This window comes from Urocitellus parryii, chromosome 4 (genome assembly GCF_045843805.1).
Source record: "Urocitellus parryii isolate mUroPar1 chromosome 4, mUroPar1.hap1, whole genome shotgun sequence".
Classification (NCBI taxonomy): Eukaryota; Metazoa; Chordata; class Mammalia; order Rodentia; family Sciuridae; genus Urocitellus; species Urocitellus parryii.
In genome coordinates this window covers 197,589,577-197,615,800 of record NC_135534.1, presented here as the reverse complement: position 1 = coordinate 197,615,800, position 26,224 = coordinate 197,589,577, and the positions used below count along the sequence as shown (strand labels likewise).

Genomic DNA, 26,224 nt, shown 5'->3' with positions numbered 1-26,224 from the left:
CAGATAATAATATGCTAGAGAGTGATTATTGGTGTTCCCCTAAAATTCATTCATTGAAACCCTAAACCTCCTACATGTGATGGCATTTGTAGGTCTTTGGGAGAGGATCAGGTCATGAGGGCACAGCCCCTGTGAATGGGACTAGTGTCATCATTATTATTGTTGTTATTAATTTTGGCAGTATTGGGGATTGAATCCAGGGCCTTACACATGTCAGGTGTGTGCTCTATCACCAAGCCACATCCTCAGCCCTATAGGATGAGTGTCCCTATAAAAGAGACCCCAGGGAGCTCCCTTGCCTTTTCTTTTTCTTTTTTACTGTACGATTATTTTTATTTATTTTTATTTTTTTAGTCATACATGACAGCAGAATGTATTTTGACATATAATACATACATGGAATGTACATACATCAATCATAATGTCTATTCTATTCTGCTGCCCTTCCTATCCCTTGCCTTTTCTACCATGTGAAGACACAGTGAAAAGACTACCATCTACAAAGAAGGGCCCTCACCAGACACTCTGTACCTCAATCTTGGATTTCCTAGACATCCAAACTGGGAGAAATAAATTTCTGTTCTTTTTAAGCCACTTAATCTATGGTACTTGGTTATAGCAGCCCAAAAAGACTAAGACATAATGGTACTTACTTCATGGGGTTCTTAGGATTAAAGGAAGTAACTCACCTTTAGCTCTTAGGAGCATGTCTAGCACATAGAAAGCATAATTATGTATTACTAATATTTACCATATTGCCTTGATAGCAACCCTTACAATGACATTATATAATTAAATTTGAATAGATATAATTATCCCTTTCTCTGATGTTGGATATTTAAAGTGTTTCCAATTTTTAAATATAAACTAAAATGTTATTCCAAAGAAATGAAAAGAAAATCATCTTGTGGTTTAAAGGCACAACAATTAATTTAAGAATTAAATGTTGAATGAACCCACATTAGTAGACCTAAATTGTCTTTTGGAAAAATTTAACAGTTTCTGTATTTATTAGGGCTAATTGTCCCCTCTGAGCAGCCCAACATGGGTGGTCCTTGCCTGGGCAGAACTGGCCTGGATTCCTCAGCAAGGTCTTCTAGTACTTTGCTGTGATTCTCCTGGCAAAGAAGCTGCATCAGCTTTCCTCTCCTAATGCCAGAGAACCTCCGGTACAGCATAGCTCTTGGCCAACCCAGCAGTTTTTAGATATCATTTGGAAATATCTAGTGGGGCAACTATCAGGTCATGTCACCTGATGGGGAAGTATTGGGACAGAGGTTTCTGATCTGGTCTTTCAGACAACAAGGCTCAGAGTTAGCCATGGTATTATTGAAATATGAACCTACATAGACAGCATTGTGACTTAGGCTCTATAAATGTACTTTTGCATCCTCAACGAAGTAAAAGAGGATTTATGGGCTCCACTTTATAGATGAGAAAACTGAGGTCAGAGAAGAGAAGACTTTCCTCCAAGGTCACACAGTCAGTAGAGTCATGAGTCAAGTCTGTCTGACTCTAAAGACACAAACTCTTCCCAGGGGCACCACAGGATCTTTTCAATTTAATCAGCATGTATTAGCATTCACATTGTATTGCCCCCATGAGGCACTGAAAACAGACAGACAGACACATCAGTCACAAGTTCTAGTATTAAGGCTGATGCATGCCTGCGAGGAGTAATAAAGCTGTGTGGGCAGTTCAATTTATCCTGTTGTATATATTTCTGAAAGCCATCCTTAATCCTTTTAGGAAGAGGCAGGGGAGAGGTAGACTGGTAGATCAGGGCTATAATCAATGAATAAACAAAGGGCAGTAGGAAAATGGGGAGGGAGAGATGAGTTCTCAGAAATCCAAAAAAGTCTCTTAGAGGATGTGACAGTTTGGTTAGGGTTAGGAGCCAGGAGGAATCAGCAAAACAGGCACAGGGCATGTCACATTCACTCTCTTCCTAAAGAGAAGTAAAAATAGAACCTCAGTTAGTGCTTGCTAAATATTGGTCTTGAAACCAGAACAATCCATTTCATTTTGTCCCCACTTACATACATAGACAGATCTATCATGACACATTCAGAGGTATCATGATGCAAAAACACAAAATCCCATGAAGCCTGTCAGCACACTTAAGACAAATAATATATAAAAATAGATACTTAGCTCCCATAGACTCACAGATACTTGCAATATTCATACATAAAGACTTAACAAACATGTTTATGCTTTCATACACAAGCCATAAATATCCTCCCTCTCCAACTACTCATGCAGCCAAATAAATGCACGTTTTCGTTAACATATACAAGTTCATACGCAAATCTCATCCTGCCGGTCTGGTTAGAGGCCAGTGACTAATGGGAAACCATGCACAAAGGCAAGCATCATGTAGGGGAGGCCGGGACTGGTTTAGTGACAAGGCTGGGATTAAGCCCGTCAGATGACAAACTCCGTCCTGCCTGGCTGCCCCTGGAAGCCGCTCAGCGGAGGAAGCAGCAGCAGCTGACCTAGCTCTGAATCCTGGGCCAATGATGCGAGGCAGCGTGCCCATTTCCAGCTTCGTTCAGGGTTTAAAGTCATACAGGGTCAAGCTACGCTATCAGCCCCACCCCAATCCCTGCAACAGGCAGGAGACTCTGGGGACACAGCAGGGCTGAGACCTCTGGCTGTTTTCTAACCTAGGCTTGTCCAGACACGGCATTAATAAGGGTTTACAACAGTGGGCCAAGCACTAGGTTAAGCCCTGTAGGAACATTACTTAATTCTCACAACAGCTCTGAGAAGTGGGTGGGATGCGTCCAATCATCTCCATTTAGTGGTGAGAAAACTGGGCTCAGGCCACAAAACCACTCGGCAAGAGAGACAAGAAGCCCGATTCTAGTCTTCCGGGGGAATTAGGGTAAAGTGCATAAGTGTGCTGCCTCCCCTACGCAAGACGCTTGCACCTTCTGCTCCTGACCCGTTTCCAGACCTCCCAGAACTGCCCGGCCCCAGCGCCTGGACCACTGCAGGTGCCTTGTCACAGCATGAAACATGGGTTCAGTGAGGCGCTCAGCAAAGACCTCAGTTTCCCCATCTCTAAAATGGGAACGGCAGTGCAGACTTTGCAGGACTGATGCCAGACTCTCCCGGGTAGCAAAGGGAATTCTGAGGCTCTACATCCCTGCGGCTCTCGCGCCTATAACGGGGTTTCTGCCCACTCCCCGTCGGATCCCGGGTGCGGCACCGGCACCCCATTGTTAGGAGGGCGGGGACGCTCCCAAGAACGGCTTCCCCGCCCCGGGTTGCGCTCACAGCCCAGTGGAGCAGACCATTTGGCCTGGCGTCTGCCGCACGGGGCGCGTCCTTTGTCTACTCCGCGGCGCCGGGTGCCCGAGGCCCGCGCCCCGCTCTTCGGGCAGACAAAGCGGGGGCCGCATCGAGCCCGGCAGGCTGGAGCGGGGCTCGCACCACCCTCCTCCCGCCTTACGTACCGCCCCCTCCCTTCGGCGTGCTCTGATTGGCCATCGAGGTTACAAAGAGGCCGGGAAGCGGGTGGGTCACGTGGGATGGCGTGACCTCCCATTGGTTGGGGACGGCTGCCAATCGAGGAGGGCGGGCTGTCCGCGCTCGGCCCGGTCGCTCTCTCCTCACTGGGGCCCGCCCGCGGGGCCGGCCGCCTGTCAGAGGGAGGTGGCGATGGTGCGCCGGGTGGCGGTGGCGGCTGCGGCGGCTTCCTTGGTCGGAGTGCAGAGAGGAGAAGATGACTGACCAACCGACTGGCTGAATGAATGAATGGCGGAGCCGAGCACGCCATGAGGAGCTTGCCGAGTCTGGGCGGCCTCGCCCTGTTGTGCTGCGCCGCCGCCGCCGCTGCCGCTTCAGCAGCCTCGGCGGGGAATGTCACCGGTGGCGGCGGGGCCGAGGGGCAGGTGGACGCGTCGCTTGGCCCGGGGCAGCGGGACGAGCCCAGCCACCCTTTCCCTAAGGCGACGGCTCTCTGGACCCAGACCCCGAGGACCGGCCCCCCACGGACTACCGCCAGCCGACCCTTGGCTGCGACCTCTTCAGCCCAGTCCCCGGAGACCACCCCTCTTCGGGCGACGGCCGGACCCGCTCCGACCACCTTTCAGGCGCCGCTCGGCCCCTCGCCGACCACCCCTCCGGAGGTGGAGCGCACTCCCACCACTCCTCGGGTGCCGACCAGACCCGCGCCCACCACCTTTTCGACGACCACTGTCCTGGCGCCGACCACCCCTGTAGCGACCACCGTTCTGGCACCAACCACTCCCGGGACCCCGACCCTCCTCTTTCCTACCAGTAGCAGCGGCAGCAGCAACAGCAGCGGCGGCGGCGGCGGCGGCGGCAGCAGCAGCAGCAGCGTCCCGCCCACCCCACCTGCCACCGAGGCCCCTTCTCCTCCCCCAGGTGAGTCCGGGCGCGGCCACTCGGGTAGGGTCCTCCCCAGTGCTGCCCATCCTCCCCAGCCCCCGGGCATCTAGGGTTGGCCGCTTCACTGGAATTGATCGTTTCTTGTCCTAAGGATCCCCAGATTTCGGCTTCCAAAGGGAGGGCCAAGCTCCACCTAGCCCCCCAACCCCCAAATCTGGAAAGTCTTTTGTCCCCCCCTGAGCTGTGCTCTCTCGGGAGGGGCCGGCTGCTGTGTGGAAGGCATCGCATCTCTTTCCAAACAGGGTTTTGGATTTGGTTGGCTCAGCGGGTCACCCCGCCCGGGTTATTTGGGGAAGTTTGAAGGCAACACAGTACCTCCATCAACCCATAGGCCAAAGCTTACAAGGGGTTTCTCCCAAAGCCCCAGTTTCCTTATTCATATCTTTTTGCTTATGTAAATATCCGATCTATGTGTGACAGGTGGAAGAGATATTAAGAGGATTTTGTTTACAAAACAGTAGTGCAGAGCACTTGAGGCCAAAAAATAAAAATAAAAAATATCCATGTTTTCTCTGCAAATAAGTAGATTCAGTAGGTCATCTGGGACAGGTGTATATCTAGGTTGAGCAGTTTATAAAATTAGGTTAAATCCCTTCCTTGCACTTTTTTTTCTTTCTCAATTACAAGGTCAATATGTTTGGAAAAATATAGTTTAAGGAGGGATACCCAGTTTTGTCCCTTAAACTAGGATGTTCAATTTTGCTGATGCTGACAAATACCAATTTTCATGTGAGTTCCCAGGGAAAATATGGCTCTTCTTCCTTCTGAATGAAGTCTTCAAGGAAAGTTAGAGATGGCTTCTGTTCTTTCCCCCTTCAATTGGGATGGGAATTAAACAAATAAAATCTACTTTGTCAAGGTGATGGACAAGATTTTCTGAGTTCTGTACTTTGAGTGGGGGTGGAGATTTGTCTAAAGCACTTGCCTAGCTTGACCACTGACCTAATTCTTAGGCTCAGTGGTTTACTGTGGTGTCAAGTATGAACCTTGGACTGTAAATTAATTTGTAGAGAATTTCCCCACATGGTTATGAACCTTAATATTATCTTGAATCTTGAGTTGGAACTTGGCAATGACAAAAGGAAGAACTCAGATTATTCACCCCCAAAACAATTTATATCTCTTTCAGTTTCAAGGACTATTTTAACTGAGTTTTTACCTGTGGTGCCTTTTGGCTTTTATACAGAGAGATTGGCATATTATTGAAAAACAGGAAGCATGATGGTTGAAAATATGGACTGTCCATTCTTAGGTTTGAATTCCAGCTCTGCCCCTTATTGGTTATATAAACTTGGCTAGGTAACTTAATCTCTCTGGCCTCAGTTTCTTCAATTGTGAAATGAAGGTAATAATAGTACTTACCTTGTATGATTGCTGTGAAGATTAAATAAGTTAATACATTTATAGTGCTTATAGTTCCTAATGCTGAATAAGCACCCCTTATATGTTGGCTATGCCTATAACCAGACTTCCTGCTCCCATCCTTCTCATGGGTAGAAAAGCATTTGAGAAAATTAGTAGGGAACTGTGATGATTTTTTATTTGTTTTAGTAAAACAGAATAGAAGAAGAATGAATTAGATTTTATGGAATTTCAAGCAATCTCTCTGTATAAAAGCCATAGTTTAAGGAGAGATACCCATTTTTTGTCCCCTTAAACTAGGATGTTCAATTTTGCTGATGCTGACAAATACCAGTTTTCATGTGAGTTCACAGGGAAAATAAGGCTCTTCTTCCTTCTGATTGAAGTCTTTCTTCAAGGAAAGTGGCATTTAGGTAGCAATTGCTTTGGTTAGTTTTGATAAATAAGTCTTTTTCCTTAATGTTATTTTACTTTTAATGTTTTTAAAACATAAAAGTAACCCTTACAGTGAAAAAATATAAACAGCCAGAAGTCTACACAGGAAAAAGTGAAAATTACTCCTTCATTACCTTCTAGTTGGTCCCTAGAGGTTACTACTGCTAGCAGTTTGTTAGATCTTTTTTCAAACGTTTTTCTGGGTATATATGAATGTACACACAGAATATTTAAAAATAGTTTTTAAAATGGAAAAATTCTATATATATTGTTTAACAGTTGTATTTACTTAATTATGCATCATGGACTATTTTTTTTTCATGCCAGTACCTAGGGTCTACATTATGATTATGGTGATTATTATTATCACTATTATTTTTTTTTGTGCTGAGGAATGAACATTGACAATGCCTCATGCATAGGCAAGTGCTCTATTACTAAACTACACCTCCAGCCCTACTTTAGTCTTTTTAATAGTTGTGCTTTCCACTGTAAGAATGTATTATAATTTATTTAACCCATCTATAGACACTAAGAGTGCTTCTGGACTTTGCTTTAGAAAACATGGAGAAGCATGGACTATAGTCTGCTTCAAATAGTAAACATATCCCTTTAACAGAGAAAATTTGTATTTGAATTTGAGAGCTGGTTTGACTTGCAAAGTTAGATTCCCTGGCATTTGGGAAGATGATTGTACAGGTTTTTTTTTTTTTTTGTTTGTTTGTTTGTTTGTTTTAATTAATTTTACATTGGACTGCATTTTGACATGTAGTACGCAAATGGAGCAAAACTCCTCATCCTGTGGCTGTATGTTGAGGGCCACAGCCTAGTCAGGATGACGAAGGCAGTGGTTGAGAGGTGAAGCCAGCGAGCCATTGAGATGATGATGGTTACGTTAAGCTGTGTATTCAATTATATAGAGACCTTTACCGTCCAGCAATAGGGTGGCTCTTGCTGCCTGGGGCGCCTGCTACTTTGGAGTTCCGTGGAGTTCTCACAGGGGGGTCCCAGAGAGCCGGGTGGAGAGCTGAGAGAGTTCCCTGGGAGTGTGTGTGGAGTGCTGGTGGAGTTCGGGCAATAAAGTTTCCTGTTTGAACATACAAGTGCTTTTGTGGCGGCTCGGTGATTTGTGCCCAGCCAGACTGCAGAAGCTGTACATGGTTGTATAGGGTTTTTTTTTTTTTTTTTTAATTTTAATGTTCCTATAAGAACTGAGTGCCATTACTATTTGGTTGGCTTTAGTGCTTTTTGAATTAATAAAAATTTCCATCATGGAGATTTTTCTGAGAGCTCTTGCCTACTCCTCACTTAGGGCCCTTATTGTTTACAGGGACCCTTATCTACAAACTGAAACTACTTGCCCCACAAGTAGGAACTCTTCTCCCAGAAACCTGGCAGAACATAGGGCTGATGGGTTGGCTGGATAGGACATTTTAAGAGAGTGAAGGGAGATACCATGATACTAGAGAGTAATAATAACAGGAGTAATGAGATAATGGCAAATATTTGTTTTTTGAATTATGGATCTTTAGGGCTGGATAGAACCTTAGAAGCCGTTATTTTCTAACATGGCCCTGGGTATTTTAAGAAGTACTTAGGTAGATTTAGTTGAAATATTTCTCCCTGTCAGTCAACACTGACCCAGTCAGTTAACACTGACTGGTGGGAATCTGCCCTGTGGGGCCATGTAGAACAAGTGTATTCCTAATGTGCCATGCATGGCCCTTCTTCAAGGATTTGGGAATAGTGATTGTATTCCCTCTGAGTCTGGACTAAATAACTTCAACTCCTTCAACTGGTCTTTTTGTGAATGTTTTCACATTCTTTTACTGTTGCAGTCACCCGATTGTGATTTTTTTGTCTTTCCGTGATTCTTCCAAAATGTGGAATGGAGATTCATTTAATACTCCAGATGTGCTCCAGCCAGCTCATAGTAGAGAGGGCAGTTAGTTACTTTATTTTTCTGGATATGATACTGATGGTAGTGTGGTTAGTTCCTAATCATAGTAGCTTTTTTGGTGCCACATTATTTTGTTTGCTCAGAGTCCATTGAGATAGCAAAAGCTTTTATTTAAAAAAAAATGTGCTGGATGAGTCATGTCATTCCATAAACTATAACCTGAGACATTTGCCAAACTTATAAAGATTGATTGTGTTAGGTTCGAGTCATCCTTTTAGATCGTAAGTTTGCCAGTGTACTCCACCCAGTTTGTTCACATTACCTGCAGGGTGTTCCTATAGACAGACTCTAAGGACAAGTCAGGGCAGATTATTCTTACCTCACATGACAAAGTAAACTTATGGATGATAAAACAATTTGGAAGGAAAGAGATAACAGTTTAAATTAGTTCTCAAGGGTCTTTTTCAACTCTGAAATTCTGTGATAATTTGATACATATGATTCAAGGCAGGCACATTGATGCCCCTAAAGAACCTGAATTTTTTGTCAGCCAAGTTATGAGAGTAGACTTTGTTTAAGCAAGCCCTAGAATTTAGAGTTTGAAAACCCCTAACTATTATGCATGTAAGTGAAATTTTACAAATGTATTCTATTTGAAAAGAACATTCTGGGAATCTAGGGCCCTCCTAACTATGCTGGGAAATGCTCTCTTTATCTTAACATTTTCTACTAATAGCTCAGGGTTTTATTACTTCAGCTATTTAAGAAGATACCATTTGTTTTAAGGAAATAGAAACTGTGTAGGTTCCCAAGATAACATAGGCTAACAATCCTCCTCCTCCTCCTCCTCCTCCTCCTCCTCCTCCTCCTCCTCCTCCTCCTCCTCCTCCTCCTCCTCTGGTACTGGGGAGTGGACTTAGGGCCACTTGACCACTGAGCCACATCCCCAGGTCTCTTTTGTATTTTTTTGAGAGACAGGGTCTCACTGAGTTGCTTAGCACCTTGCTTTTGCTGAGGCTGGCTTTGAACTCGAGATCCTCCTGCCTCAGCCTCCTGAGCCACTGGAATTGCAGGCGTGTGCCACCATGCCCAGCTTAGGCTCACAATTCTTTCTCCAGAACCTTTGGAGCTGAATATATTTGAGAATTTTGAGATTTTAGGAAAAGTCTGAAAATACATACCAGTGAAGCTGGGATAGCCTCCAGTAATCAAACACATTAAGATACCTGCAGCAAAATGCACACTGAATTAGGTACATAAAGACTAAAAGTAGCCTTGCATCTGTTTAGGTGAGGTTTTGATGCCAAATTTTTGGTTTTGGAGCTTCTGATACTTAGCATCAAGTTTGAGGGATGAGGACCACTGTAGTAGTAATTGCAAACACACTTACTATGTTCCTGCACTGTTCTAAGTGTCTTAATGTATTAACTCACTTAATCCTCAGAGCAGTTAGGTACTGAATTAGGTGCTATCATCATACTAATTTTCATTGTTTATTTTTTGGTGCTGGGGATGGAATCCAGGGACTTGTACATGCTAAACACGTACCCTACCACTGAGCTATCTCCTCAACCCCATCCTTATTTTATAGTTTTAAGGGGAACTGAGGCCCAGAGAGACCAGTGTTCTTTGGCATTTACTCCTTTGTGCACTATTCATTAATCTACAATTTTTTGTTTTATAATGTTTTATGACTTAGTATTAAATTTTTCTTATTCTGGTCTATGAAGGATAAATTTGTCTGAATTCTTTTTTAGGGGTAGGCCCAGGGACTTCTTAAATTTACTATGTCTTACTCCTGGCTCAAGTGCCTAGTTTCTATAGAAATTCCTTAGTTTCATTAGTTTCTGGAACACCATACACCCTAGAATGTTAATTTCAAAGCTTTTGAACGATGTTTCTAGGAAGCCTCCTGGCTAGCTGAAAATTTACACATTGAAATAATCTGACTAGGTCTTTTTATCTTGATTTTACTAAAGACCCATAAAATTAAACTGTGCATTACTTTTCATCTCTGCATTTCTAAACATGTATACTTTAACTTCCAGACGTCCTGGCACCCTTATAAAAAGAATGTAAGAAAAGTATCACAGTGCTGTTTTACTGATGGATAAATTATGGGTAGAGAGAGTTCTGCTTTAGGGCACTTAATAGATCAGAAGAGAATAGAAATGTAAGATCTCATTTAGCTGAAAGAAAACACTAGAGGAAACTTTTATTTATAAATAGCCTTAATCTATGCTTTTTGCCTTGATCTTGATTTTCGTTTGTTTTCTTTAGGTATAATATAAAAATCTTTGTTGCTAATTTTGACTTTGTATTACAGGCACTTCTTCTAAGATCAGTTAGTCTTTTTAAAAAATATATATTTTGGTTTATTTCTTTTTCACTAGAAACAACTATACCTGTACTAGTAACTTTAAAGGGAGATTTTTAAAAATCATGATGAAAAGGATAAAGATTATGTCTAGATCCATATGCATTTGAATCGTTGTAAAGGCTCCCTCAAAATAATTATGCTTTTAGATGTATTTAAGTACATGTGATTAATTTGTGTCAAAAACAATCTCTAATAATGCCACTGGTCCACAGATTATTATTGTCCAATATTTTTCCATTTTTCTTCTTTAGGGAAAAAAACCCCTTCCATTCTCTTTGCTTATTTTTTCAATGTAAACTCTTCTATATGTCTTCTTATTCTTTTTTTTCTTTTTGTCTCAGTCTTAGCTTTACCAATTCTTTTCATGTTCTTTCAGGAGCCAAATTACCCTCTCCAACAATTTGCTACTTTGTCCTCCTTCAATGCCTCTTCAAAGCCTAATTCTTCCAAGAGGTCTTTCCAGATGAATGAAAAGTCCTTGAAGATGTCCTGGTGTCAGGGTGCACAGGGTGCAACACTTTGCACTCAGAATAAAACTTGTCTTTCTCTGTGACTGACTTTTTTCCTATTGACTTGTTTTTAGCTTACTTAATTTAGATTACCAAGCCCACCTGACAAGGAAATGTCATTGTTTATACAGTTTATACATATTTTTGTTTATACATATTCAGGATATGGTGTTGATTATCTTTTTGGAAAAAAAAAACAGAGAAAAGATTTTCTTTTTGCTTTGGGGTCTTCTTTATTGCTCAGCTTTCCTCCACCCTCTTCTCAGGAGCAACGAAGAAAAGACTGTCATAACAAAAGTTATCTACCTTTAAATAAAATCAAGTATTTTGAGAAACTAGAGATTTTCTTTATGATTATGAATAATATGAACTGTTTTTGTTTATAGGTAGATTTGGGATGCATATCAATATAAAAGTTTAATTTGGTTGAGAAATAAATGTTTGATATTTTGAATGACAGAATTTTCCCTGTAGAAATGTAATTAAAGTTAATAGTGAACAGAGTGCTTCTAATAATTAACAAGTGTGCAGTGAAATGTGGTTTACAAAGTGCTCTTAAAATCCTCAATCTTTGCCATCCACTTTTTATTGATTTCTGTGTATTATATGAATGAAAAAAAAAAAGGACTTGGTTTCTGTCTCCTGTTGATACTTTTAGTAGTCAACATTAACCAAACCTTTACAAATTTTTGGTGGGTTTCACACTTGATGTTTTCTATTCTGACTTCTGTCCTCACAAATTTTATTTTGCTGAATGGAAATCTTTGTCTGGTTTAGTTGCCCATATTTAAATATGTAAAAATGATATTTGGAGATGAGGCTTTCTTAGTGTACGTTCTCTTTCCTAGGCATTTTATGGGGCTGAATGTTATAGAAATACCTCAGTAGTAATTGAAAGTAAATGGTGAGAGAGATGACAAGGTGAACTAGAGAACTTGATTGGGAGGGCATCTAAATTTCATTTCTTCAGATTGAAATATTCCTTGCTTCTTTCAAGCGGATATTTAACACTTAGGCAGTTAACTGTGCATGATTATTATATACCTGACTGTTCCGCTGTTGACCTAATTTCTACTCTGATCCGTGACGAGTCCTTGCTTCCCCAAAGTTGAAGAATAACACCAGAGAAGCACTCGGAGGCAAGGTCAGAGTAGAAATGAGAAGTTTATTAAAGGACAGCAGAAAAGACTTCTCCCGGAGGAAGAAGGGGACCCAAGAGGTGGAATCCGTGGAAATGCGGTTGTCTCTCCATTTTATAGTTTTCAGTTTTGGAATGTAGGTGGGAGGGCCCAAGGGGTGGGACACAGGTGGGCCAAAGAAGTAATCTGGGCACTTCCGAGTCAGCATCTTTAAGTTTGCTGTTCATTAATATTTCTTTGGGATGGGCTAGCTTCAAATCTTTTGGGGGCTGTTCATTAACATTTCTTTGGGATGGGCTATCTTCAAATCTTTTGGGGGCTGTTTCCAGGACTTCATTAACATTCCGAGAGTTGCTCAACTTTTCTGGGAATTCATTCTCAACATGGCCTCCATTTTAGATTTCACTCGATATTAGACCCGGTTTACCTAACTATACTGATTTAAATCTGGCTTCATGACTACCTATCAGGATTTTTTTATATGCATCATATCATTTAGCTTTTAAATTATAAAATAGTAAAATATTATTGGCTTTAACTTATGGATGGCAGATTCTGAGATTTAGAAAGTTTAAGTAGTTTGCCCAAGCCTGTCAGGCGTATATTATCCATGAGGACAGGGACTTCTGTTTGTTTGTTCACATTTATATCTTCACAGTCTGGCCCAAGAAAATTCTCAATAAATATTTCATGATTGAATGAATGAAATTACATTAGACATACAGGAAAATAATGTAATTGGCCTTTTAATTTAGAAATGAACTTTTCTTCATTTTTTCCTCTTAGTTCATGGTAATAGTATAAGAGCCTACTTAGGGCAAGTGGAGCTCTTTGAGATCTCAAATATTTCATTGATCATTCATTTTTCTGTTATATAACTCTGTGTCTTCTATTTTTCTTAAAGAAAGAGCAATAGACAAATGAATATCTGATGACTCATGGAAAGTATAGCTAAGTTAAAAAAGCTGAGCTTTTGTAAAATGTGGATCTCTAGGTTCTTACTAGTTCTTTTACTAGTCCTATGATCTTGGTCAGGTTATTTCATTTGTAAAATAAGAGACTAGATTGGTGGTTTTTAACCTGTTTCATTTTGTGACTTAGGGTTCTTCAGATGTGTGTGAGAGTCAGTAGGTACTAGAGGGGCCAAGTGGTTCTATTTTTGGACTATCTCACTTCCTACCCTTCACCTCTCACCCCCATATCCCCACCCATGCTTTGATTAGCTCTTTTCCCATTTTGTTTGTATATTGGATTTATTCTTCCTGTGAAGATTTTTTAAATCTTTTTTTTTAAAAGAGAGAGAGAGAGAGAGAGAGAGAGAGAGAGAATTTTTTTAATATTTATTTTTTTTTTTTAGTTTTCGGCGGACACAACAGCTTTGTTTGTATGTGGTGCTGAGGATCGAACCTGGGCCGCATGCATGCCAGGCAAGCGCGCTACCCCTTGAGCCACATCCCTAGCCCTCCTGTGAAGATTTTTGAAATAGGAATTTTCTTAGTCTAAAATTTTATGATTAAAAAAATAGGACTGGGAGATGTAGCTCATTTAGTTGTAGTGCACTTGCATAAGGTCCTGGGTTCAATCTCAACACCACAAACCAACCAACCAACCAACCAACCCAAAAAACCTCATATTATGTTAATGTTAAGGAGCAATATACACAGGAGGAGATAAATATATGGAAATAGTAACTTGTTAAGGCTGAGTATTGGAATTATGAGTAATTTTAATTCCCTTTTTTGTGTTTTTTGAAGTTTTTAAAGTTTTTTTTTCAATGAATATGTCCAATTTTAATTTCATGTTCATAAATAAATAAAATGAAAAAAGAATAAAAAGTTGTGATAAGCTTGGCAAGGCCTTACTTATGTAAGATCAATCCAGATGATATTTCACAGATCCATTTAAATACAATTTCTGTCATTGACTCAACAAGTGTGATCTACATTAGAGATAATTGCTTGGTCTCACAGAGATTCTGATGAAAGGAGACTGCTGAAGACACTACCCAAGAAAGGAGACTGTTCCTGAGGTCTGAAAAATCTTAAACAGGGTAGGGATGATGTATCTAAGATTCTGTACTGTTAAAAAAGATTAACTGAGATTTTCAGTAGAGGCTAAAAACAGGGAATTGGTTCTATCTCCATTTTATTCTGTATAGGGAATTTAAATCATGCTCTTAACTAGGGATGGTGGTGGCGCTCGCCTGTAATCCCAGTGGCTCCTGAGGCTGAGGCAGGAATGTAAGTTCAAGGCAAGCATTGGCAATTTAGTGAGGCCCTCAGCAACTTAGCGAGGCCCTGTCTTAAAATAAAAAGGGCTGGGAATATGAGTTAGTGGTTAAGTGCCCCAGTTACTAAACAATAACAACAACAATAAAAAAACTTTAAAAAATTGATTTAAATAACCTATTGATATAGATCTTATTTAAATTGTGCAAAATTTGAATTCGTTGCATTTTAAGATGTTTGATTGTTTCTTTCGTTAGAGACAGAGACCCCCAAAATTTGGTTTTGGTCTATCCATATGTTTTGCAATTAGATCAGATGGGATTGCTTTTATACTGGTAATATAACAGCTGTTCTATATGGTGCCTTGCCAGGGAGAGAGTTAAGCTCCCAGGGAAGGGGAAATTTATTCATTTGCAAAAAGGAATGTATTCTGCTTAGTCATAGAAAAAATGATAAAGAGTAGGAATGTTTTCAATGGATGGGGAATGTTAAAATAATTTGTATTTAGTAAATGTTAGATAAATTGATTTTGGAAACTCAATTCAGTCTTGCATGCTTCCTAGAAATTAGCATATTTTCATGGATCTTCTTATATTTTTATTATTTATTTATTTATTTATTATTATTTATTTTTTTAAAAATCTAGTGATTTTATTTGATGTATGTGAGCTAAAAGGAGAGATTAGAAGTAGCACTGTTATCTCTAAGGAGAATATGATATTCCCTAGTTCCCTTAATTTTGGAAATGGTCTTTAAAGGTGAAGTTTCTTTAAAAATATCCTAGAAAATGTTAGATGTTGTTCAGTGTGAAGGGATTGGATGAATAGCTTTTTAGGTTCTCGTCATTCTTCATTCAGTCATTTATAGGAACGTAATTGTAGTATGGGAAGGGTTACTGGAAATAATGGAGGAAAAGAAGGCATGTTTAGCATTTCAACGTACTTATTCTGTTTTATTTGTATGTGAAGGCTTGGTTAGAGGAAAACATTGGGCTTTTTCTCCTGGAGATGTCTTATTTGACATTATGCTAGTTATAACCCTACAGTTCTATATATACAGCATTAACAGTATAACCCCACCATCCATTGATGTTGTGTGGGTTAATGAAGTGTTCCAAACATACAAAGCAATTTAGCTCTTGAGTATTATTATATTGAATTGTTGGTGTATTGCCTGCAAACCTATCCTGTTCAACTGGTTTTAATTTTTAAGTTAGTTTGTTGCTTCAACTTGTCTACAAAGCAGGACTGAATGGTCCAGCTGTGGAATAGCAATCAGAATAACTAAATTGCAGTCTTTCTTTTCATTCATTTTGTGAATTACTGAGCACATTATTTTAATGGTCCTGTGACTTAGTTTCCCTAACTATAAAATGAAACATTATATCCAGTTTTCCAAGGTTTTTTTGAGAAGTAACATATAAATTACTTTTTCTTCAACACAAAGGCTTTATAGAATTCAAGCTGTTTTCTGGTATTCTTTCCAGATTACATGGTTTATATTAGTTTATAATGTAATGTGAACAAAACAGTTTTGATTAAAGGCAACAAAGAAATGCACACATGCATTTTTTTTCTAAAGAGAGAGTGAGAGAGGAGAGAGAGAGAGAGAGAGAGAATTTTTTTTTAATATTTATTTTTTAGTTTTCGGCAGACACAACATCTTTGTTTGTACATGGTGCTGAGGATCAAACTCTGGCCACAGGCATGCCACGCGAGTGCGCTACCGCTTGAGCCACATCCCCAGTCCCTGCACACATGCATTTACATGTGGCTTTTTTTCTATATATTTTTATACTGTTTTGTAGTTAACATATTTTTATAACCTATTATACACTGGTATTTTCCAAAGATTTGGGATTTTTAAAAATATTTATTTAGTTGTAGATGAAGTATCTTTATTTTTATGTGGTGCTGAGGATAGAACCCAGTGCCTCACACATGTGAGGCAAGCACTTTATTATTGAGCTACAGCCTCAGCCCCAGACTTGGGATTCTTTAATGTTATTTTTCTTCCCATACTACCTTGAGAAATTAATGTAATCTTTATCTCATATTAAATCACAACAGAAATAAATTGTGCTTTGTAAATCTTTAATATTGTTGGTTGATCTTTTTAGAATGGATTCTACGTAATAGTTTTTGTGATTGAAAAAAAGTGTTCATTTTACAAAATACAAAGAATAAAAATATAAAAAATGAACCCAGAAGTAATGAAAGGAAACATTTTAGTGTTAACTACAGAATACTTTTTAAATCAGTATTTTATCCTCCTTTCTGCCACTGAGATATTCTGTATGACTGTATTGCTTTGAAATTGATTTAGCACATTTTAATGTTTTGAAATGGGATATCTTTCAAATAAAGTTGAAAATAATGCTGTTGGGGCTATTATTATAATTTGAATTAGAAAATTTTGAGTGTTTACTATGTTCAGATTACCATGATATAGGTACCTCCTGATACTAATAGAAAAAAACTATACCATAAAGTTTTATCTGAGTTTAATTTTTTGGTTTTAGTAGTAGGTATTGAATTCAGGGGCCCTTAACCACTGAATCATATCCCCATCCCTTTATTATATTTATTTAGAGTTAGGGTCTCCTTAAGCTGCTTAGAGCCTCACTAAGTTGCTGATGCTGGTTTTGAATGTACGATCCTCCTGCCTCAGCCTCCTGAGCCACTGGGATTATAGGTGTGTGCCATCATGCCCAGCAATATTTTTTTAATTGCATATATTGCTCCATTTTTCACAGCAATAAATGAGATGACTTATTTGTTACAAAACAAAGGTATGAGTTGGATTTAGCTCTCTTCTGAAGTCAAATACATGACAGATCAACATAGGAAAAAAGGGCTGGGGTTGTGGCTCAATGGTGGAGTGCTCACCTGGCATGTGCAAGAATTCTGGGTTTGATCCTCAGTACCACATAAAAATAAATAAATAAGATAAAGGTATTGTGTTCAACTACAACTAAAAATATTTTTTAAAAAATAGGAAAAAATCTACCACATTTAAATTATTTATCATGTCATCAAAAAGAACATAAACCTATTTTGGATAATAAAATGATACTTTACTTGAGACTTGGTGCTTCTTGGCAGAACCAGACCAGTGACTTATTTTTCTTGTGTCAGCTCCAGAACAAGCATGCTTTTTCTTGGGTTCAGATTGCCCCTGAAATCCTAAAACAGTCTGGAACCAAGCCAGGTATTTGGTATTTTCAATACTGTGGTGGGAGAAGTCAAGGTATCTGTCTGCCTGGCTCAGACATTGCCAAAAGGCCTAGGTGCTATGCTGGACAGTATGCCAAAGAATAGGCCAAAGAAGGCTCTGTCCTTCAGAAACTGGTATCTTACACAATGATGTCTATTCTCTGAGTTTTGAACTTTGAAATCAAACCAATAGTGAACTGTAGTATTACTGAGAAGGGATTAAATTAATTAATGCATGTAAGTCAATTTAGCAGTGCTTAATAATCAGCACATAAATTAATAGCCTTTATTATTGTTAATGCTGTTTTATTACCTATTCACAATGTTTGGAAAACAGCAGGGAAAATTTTGTCTATGAATTCTAGATTAACACATCTACCAGATTCTTTGACACAGTCTGTAGTCTGGTAACACATTGATAATTGGGAATACTTGCACATTGCTACAGATCAACCTTTTATAATAGGTAGTTCTAAGTGCAGGGTAGGACCAATATATCTGAGGCAATGGCTACTACTTTTCCTTCTAGAGTGGACCAGATCAAGTGAGAATTATCCTGTGCTATGTTGCTAGACACAAACAGTATTGGAACTGCTCAGAACTGGACGTCATGCAAGCTATTTTCAAAAAGTAAATGCAAAGATAAGACTCCAGGGAATTCCTGAAATAGCCATTGTCCAGTTTGGCAGTTGTACTCTTTGGGGATCTTTTATAGGCATCAGACCCTAGCCACATATGGTCTATTAGAGTGAAAATAAGTTTGGGCCAATAGAAAGACGTGACTGTTCAATTCTATGTTGTTAGCACATTGGCATTTTTTTAAAGCATGCCAAATACAACTTGCATATACAAGTGTAGGTCACATAATCTTCTTAGGCTTCAGTACTGAGCTCTGTAACATAAGTATAATAATACCTACTTATTAGGATTCTTGAGTGTTAGACCTAGAATTCAAAATCAGCTCTGTCTGACTCAAAAGTCTATATACTTCTCTTCCTTGGAGTAAGCTCTGTTGCATTGCCAAAGCAGATGGGAGTAGCAGAAAATGATATAAAGTATTCAATGGTTACAGAACACATTTTGGGTTCTGTTTTTGCCACCTTTTCTAGCCTCTCCCAACAAGATCATACTTTTTCTCTGTCAGCATTGGGTCCAAGTTGAACACAGTGATCCAGGTTTGCTTTCAGTAGTTACTATAAATATTAAAATTAGATCAAAGAATGTTTCTCAAAGACAGATATAGGTGTGGAGTAGGGGTGAATATTTCTCAAAGACAGATATAGGTGTGAAGAAAGATGATGGTGGAAAACAAAGGAGCATAGTAAATTGAATGCTGGACTTAACGGGAACTATGAGATTGCCTCTTCAGCACTAGAAGGGTTGTTGCTAACAGAGAGTGTGTAATGCTTACTAGCATTTGACAAGTAATAACCATACACTGTGAATGGTAGTATTGATGGTTCTTGACTCAACAATAAAACCTTTAATCTTTAACTTAATATGGACTGGAGATCAAAATGTTGATGTAAAACAATATGTTGTAAAAATAGCAAGTGACATTTGATTATATTAAAGTTATTGAAGAATATCAGATTTGCAAATGTGATCCATACTTCTGCCTGTCACCTCAGTGTCCATTCCTTTTCTCCCTTTTATAAATTTCCCTCCTCATGCAAAGGTTAGTTGTCTCTCAGATCAGACAGAGGAGCCACTATTATTTCAACTATAGATCCAGCCCCATCTGATCCAGTTGCAAAACATGTTTACAGATAATATTAAAAAAATTGGTGGTTTTGTTAATTAGAAGCTTCAGTAGGTATTACATCAGCATTCAGCAATAATAATATTATTACATCCTGCAAGTGCACAAATACTGTGGTCAGGTCAAACTATATATGTTGAGAATACATATATAATATAAAACTTAATCGCACCATTCTTCCAGTTAATAATTTAAGATAATATTTATATTTGATTCTCCTGTTAAACACAGTTAAGTGATCCAAGCCAATAAATTCATGTTTCTTAATATGACTTAAAACTTTATCCATTTCTGTTCTTATTTCCTATACCCTTTTCCTTATGCTTTAATCTCTAGCAGAATCAAATTACTTACATTTTCCTCCATATACCATCATCATTAGTAGTAGTGAAGCACTCATCTGTGATGTTCCTACTCTTTGTCAGATTCAAAGAGATTTAAATAAATTACCATGGAGTGGGGATAGTAGGGGATAGGAAAGGTAGCAGAATACAACAATTACTAATAGGGCATTATGTAAAATTGTGGATGTGTAACCGACGAGATTCTGCAATCTGCATTTGGGGTAAAATTGGGAGTTCATAACCCTCTTCAATCTCTTGTATGAAATACGATATGTCAAGAGCTTTGTAATGTTGTGAACAACCAATAAAAAAAATAAAAATAAAATAAAATTTTTTTAATTTGAAAAATAAATAAATAAATAAATTACCACGACCTCATTTAATTCTCAAAAGAAGCTATGAAGAAATATGTGTTGCTGTCCCCATGCTACTAAGCCAGGATTGAGGTTTTGAGAGTTTTTATACACTGAGCAAGGTTTCACAGCTAGTAAAATGTAGAATCATAACTCAAATTCAGCTCTGTCTAGATTCAGAGCTTTTTTAAAATTTATCACTAGGGATCTTAATTGTAAGCAACAGAAATCAGTGACTGTTGATTTAATCAGAAAGTGAGTTTATTAATAAGATATTGAGAAGTTCCCCCAGAATCTCCAGGGGAACCAAATCAGGCCATGGAGCTAAAGTAATAACTAATTGCATCCATGAATGTGCAACTGACACCATGGAGCATAGGTTCTGTAGTTTGCTCCATTGACCCTGCTAACCCTGTGTACTGGATGCACTAGCAGGTACTACATCTAATTGTCATACTGCACCCATTTCCTCCTTAGCAACTAGAGAAAGGGCCTTATGCTCATTTCTTGAATCATTAGTTTTTAATTGCATGCATCTGATTTTAGAGCCCCAGTCACTTGCTCATGCCCTGGCTGCAGGGTAAGCTAGGAAAATAAGAATCCAAAATTATGAATCTCTGTGGTGGGAAATCAAGGCTAAATAGGAAGGGATTCTGAGATAGTAGGAAATTATAATATGATACTAAGCTGCCAAAAGAATGACAGATGCCTGTCACACCCCTTTTCTTGGCCACCTGACAAACTTATTTGTCCTCGAAAAACATTATCCCTGTAGCCTCATAGTACTGTTGTACCCAATACATTCTAATATTATTAACACTTTTAATTCTTGCCTTTTAAAGACCTTTTGTTTTAGGTATTACTTGTTTATGTAATTGACTCATCTGTATTCATGTTTTCAAATAGCTTATAGTCTGTGTTGTATTGTTGTTTGCACTCTTTTCACACCATCTAAGATAGTGTTCAGCATGTGATAAATACTCAATAAATGGTTGAATTGCACTAAAACATAAATCTTTTTTTCCTTTCACCACTAGAATGAAAGTTCCATAAAGGAAGGGATATTTGTCTTTGTCAGTCTCTCTGTCTCTCTCTCTCCCTCTCTTCCTCCCTCTCACTGTGTGTTTAGCAGCTAGATTAATTCTTAGTATGTGATAGGTCCTCAGTGACTATTTATTGAAGAGAATACTCCTAAATAGTAAATTATTTACCTCTAGAAATGATACTGTCAGATCTTTGAATGAGAATGACAATTTTGAAGTATCATATCATATTTTTCACTTAGATCACAGACAGTAAGAGGATAGAAACTGCCATATTTGTCTTTGGCTAACTCTTCCTTCTATTCAGAAGCATAACCAGAAAAGTGCAATTTGGAATTTTTTCCCAGATCTACCACCATAGTCAATAGCAACAAAAATGGCCTGAAGTAGAATATCTGTTCAACATGAACCTTTTTTGGTTCTCTCTCTCTCTCTCTTTTTAAAAAGAGTTTAACCTTTATTTATTTTTTTATTTATTATTTTTTATGTGGTGCTGAGGATTGAATCAAGGGCCTCACCTGTGCTAGGCAAGTGTTCTACCATTGAGCCATAACCCCAGCCCTTTTGTTCTCTTTTTAAAAACTAGCTTTGTCCTGAGATTGTATCTCTTCTGGGAAGAAAAAAAAAGGCTATTGGGCAAACTATCTTGTATGTATATTTTGAAAAGTGTAATAACCCAGGACAGTAGCATCTCTCTTTGAAGAAGTGGAGGCCCCTAATGGTAACATGATTTGTATAAGGGCAGTGGACTGGTAGAGAGATACTGTAGACCAGAGTTTTATAACTTTAGAGGTTAGTGTTTTGGTATGAACAAAAGCAGAATTAAACCAAGCTGAAAGAAAGCTTTTGTTCAAGCCAAACTTAAGAATTATTGTCATTAATGATAGCTGTCATTTCTGGAGCAAGACTTCCTAGATTTGAATTCTTTTCTTTACCACTTACTGTGTGACCTTGGGTCATGTCTTAGTGTCCTCCTTTGTAAAATGGATATAATTATGATGACTACCTCACAGAGTTATTGTAAGGATTAAATAATAGCATGTGTAAAAGCATTCAGAATTGTTGGCATAAGTTGGCTTTCTAAATGTTAGCTGTTTTTTTAAATTTCTTTAGTTGTAGTTTGACACAATACCTTTATTTTATTTATTTATTTTTATATGGTGCTGAGGATCAAACCCAGTGCCTTGCATGTGCTAGGCAAGTGCTCTACCACTGAGCCACTACCCCAGTCCCTCAATGTTAGATGTTCTTTTTGTGATTATATTTTGAATACCTATTTACCCTTATTACTCCCATCCTTTTAATTCTTTACTACATCTAATTCTTTGAATTCTGATGATAGAAAGTGTTATACCATCTTACCAGTAGAGAACCTGAGTCTAAGAGGAGACATTGTTTGCCCTATAAGTCATCTAGCTGGGAAGGGCCAGTTAGCTGGGATTCAAACTTAGATATATTTTATTTTTTGAGGTACTTTCTAGCATGTTATAAATAGATTGAATTTAATGCTATTTTATTGTTCTAGCTCCTCTTGTTATTTTAAATGCCTATTTTCCTCCTTTGCTTCTCTTTTCTGTTTTTCTTTAGACCTGTTTACTATCTTCTCCAGTTTCCTCTTGATTCTTTGAACTTGTAATAGAGAGTGTGCACTTTACCTGAAAGAACAAAGCATATCCTCACATGCTACTTTGTCCATTTTAATTTTGCTTTCATTTTTATTTGTTGTTAACTGGTCTGTACAGTAGATTGTTTCCAGAGGAGAAGACTAGAGTATCTGTTACGAGTCAGATGAGTAAACTTATACAAATAGTATGCATTCAAACACTAAGGGCCATTTTAGCTGTTATGAAAGATGAAACACAAGTTGGTCATAAATAGACAATAGCAAATAATAGTATTGAGTTGCTATTGTCTGTATTGTCAACTTTTGTGTATTAATCGTTTTTATCTTATATATAATACTTTTGAAAAATTCCTAGACTTGTTTTTCTTTCCTGTTAACAACAGGCCTTTTAAGAGTTTATTAAAAAGTTAGCATTTCTCTTTGCATGCCATTTAGTTTCTAATCTCATGTAATAGAGTATTCATTTAGAAATACACATTTAAAATCAGTGATTAAGTTTCTTCAAGAACTAAAACCACAAATGTCAGGATGCTATTACTTTCTATTTCTCTGTTGCTTGACCAATCTGCAATGGTATCTTCCTCTTTCCTTTCTTCTTCTTCCTTTTTTTCTTAACCAGACAAAATTTTAGATCCTCTTTTCTCCTGATTTATTTAATTTTCCTCATGCTCAAATTCGTTTTCAGTTATGCTTCCATAAGATGGTTCAACTTGACTTTGCATTTTTAAAAATTTTAATTTAATTTTTTATTTTAGGGCCGGGGTTGTGGCTCAGTAGTAGAGCGCTCGCCTAGCATATGTGAGGCCCTGGGTTCGATCCTCAGCACCACATAAAAATAAATAAAGGTATTGTGCCCAAGTACAATATATTTTAAAAAATTATTTTATGTTTTTATGGTGCAGGGGATCAAATGCAAGGCCTCATGCATGCTAGGCAAATTCTCTACCACTGAGCTGTGCCCCAGCCCTGCATTCATTTTTATTTACATAATAGGGAAAAAGCTTTGCTTTTGCTAATAAGTTTGCACTTAGCTTTCCCAGTGATCTTACAAACAAAATAAGGTGGTCTTTGTTAATCAACCACTGTATACCTACTGTCACCTAGACAATTAAGATAGAATTTCTGTTCTAGAGAACACAGTAGAAGGTACAAAAAATTAGACTACAGAATGGGAAGGTCCATCATAGTGGTGTGTACAGGACACTAAAAGGAGCAAAGAAGGAACTCCTCACCCAGACATTTAAGGGTAGGCTTTCTGAAGGAAGTTTTCTCTGATCTGAGTTTTGAGAACAAATAGGTGGTGGTAGAGGAGGACACTGTAGGAAAAGGGAACAGCATGTGAGAAAGTGCAAAAGGTAGAAGAGCACATGTATGGCTCATTTAAAGAGCTAAAGTTCTGAGTAGGTTGATAAGAGAGGAGAGGAACTGAAACCATGAGACTGGGAATTGTGAGATTTGAGGCTGGAATAGTTGGCAATGTCAAATCATGAAGTGCTTTCCATATCATACACAGAAATTTATTCCAAAAGCCATGAAGAAGTATAATACAAGCCAGGAAGTGACATGGTAAGATTTGTGTTTTGCAAAGGTAAGTCTGAAAACTGGTGTACTTGTAGAAGTATAATTGGTCCCCAGGAAAGATAATTAGAGATCACTGACTGTCTCTTTAAATCTTTTCTAGCATTAATTTGGATTAAAGGGTTTAAATGGTAGATGGCGTAATAATAGAGGGGGATATGAATTAGTTTTCTATCCTCTCTTATTAAGTAAACATTTGAAGCCTATTTTGCTTGTTGTTGTCTTAGAAGACTAAAATTAGAGACTTGACAAAACTTGCAATTGGTGCTGGACCTCTTAATGGATCTGGTGTTATGTTGAACAAACGCAAGCACCTGTGTGCCAGGAGCTGAGGAGAGTATGGTGGACCTATGCATTCTCAGTCTGGGAGACACTCATGCACAAATACAGTGGCCTAGGATAGTATGTATCAGTTTCTCTAACATTTTCACTTCCCAGCCACTTACCCCAACCTATGGATGCAGGAATTGAGGATGAAAGTTATTTAACTTAGTCAATGTCATGTAATAATGAATGGAACATAGCTACAATTTAATATTCAATCCATCAACCTAATTTAAATTTTCCCCACTTCCCCATACCACACCAGAATATTACACTGCTGCCCATGACAAGGCAGTACATATATACTTTTGAGCCTGAAATAGTTTTATTTTCTTAATTCTTTCCAAAACTGCCCAAAACAGTTTTGTGGTTAAAGGTACAGGCTCTGAAGTCACATTGACCAGATTCTAATGCCAGCTTTATCACTTACCTCTCTGTTAACCCAGTTCCTGGAGCACTGATTACTATATGAGACTATGTTGGTAAAGCACTTAAAACAGTGAGAATACAGGAAAAGAATTCAATAAATACTAGTTTTTGAAATCATCCCTGAAATAGCAGCTCATCTACTTTCTAAACATTGAGGAAATTTTGGTAAAATGCACTTAATCTATCCTACCTTATTCAAATTAATCTTGGTGAAGATCTCTTGCCATGTGTGCACATTTGAAGTCTGATTTCTTGTTGAGGGGTTCAGTGTCATTGCTATCATAAATAAAAACCCAAGGAAATATGCATTTAAAGACAATTAAAACTTTTTCTTGTTTTTGGCTATGCAGTGGTTGATTTCTGGGCCTTGTACATGCTAGGAAAGTACTCTACGTGAGCTACATCCTAGCCCTTTTTAAAAATTTATTTTGAGACAAGATCTGGCTAAGTTGCTGAGGCTGATTTCTGAAACTTGTGATCCTCCCATCTTAGCCTTCTGAATAGTTGGTATTACAGTGGTGTGCCACCATGCCCATTTTACAAACTTTTTGTTTTGGAAAGTTTTGAGCATACATAAATATTAATATAACAGAGCAAACCAATCACCTTTCTCCTATCTATTATCCAACTGGACCTCTCATGGACAATCCTGGCTTATCCATACTCTTGGACCTCTCATGGACAATCTTGCCTTAATCTATACTCTTATCTATTTACTTTGCTAAAGCTAAATCTAGATGCTTTATTAATTATGTTTTGGGAGAAGTAATGAAAAATGGTGGGTTTTGTTGTTGTTGTTTGTTTTGTTTGTTGTTGTTTCTGACATTGCTAAATTCGTAGTATGGCCCAGATGGGGATGAAAACTGAGGATGAATTGTTATTATAGAATAGGGCACAGATTATTATATAGTTTTTACATGTGAAAAAACTGTGACTCAAAGAAATGATTTGTCAATGGTCATATAATCTGCAAACCACTTGTGAAGAGACTTTTCATTGAACTATGTTTATTTTATAAATATTTATCAAATGCAAGAAACTTAACTATTTGTATTTCTTTTTTTAATGTTTATGGTCCACATTATTTTTATTCTTTGATCACCCAATTCCTTCTATCTTTTGTTATGAATTTAAAGTATGTTCTTCTTCCTCCACTACCTTAAATTTTAGCTAGTAG

At 38.2% G+C, this 26,224-nt stretch overlaps 1 protein-coding gene across 1 annotated transcript in view; it reads left to right on the top strand.

Annotated features, from left to right (window-relative positions):
- Positions 1-3,659: 3,659 nt before the first annotated feature.
- Megf9 (multiple EGF like domains 9) overlaps positions 3,660-26,224 on the top strand; it is a 94,167-nt gene continuing 71,602 nt past the window's right edge. The window contains exon 1 of the mRNA XM_026408650.2: positions 3,660-4,398. Within this exon, the coding sequence (XP_026264435.2) occupies positions 3,762-4,398 (637 nt within the window). The 5' untranslated portion in view covers positions 3,660-3,761. The remainder of the gene's footprint in view (positions 4,399-26,224) is intronic.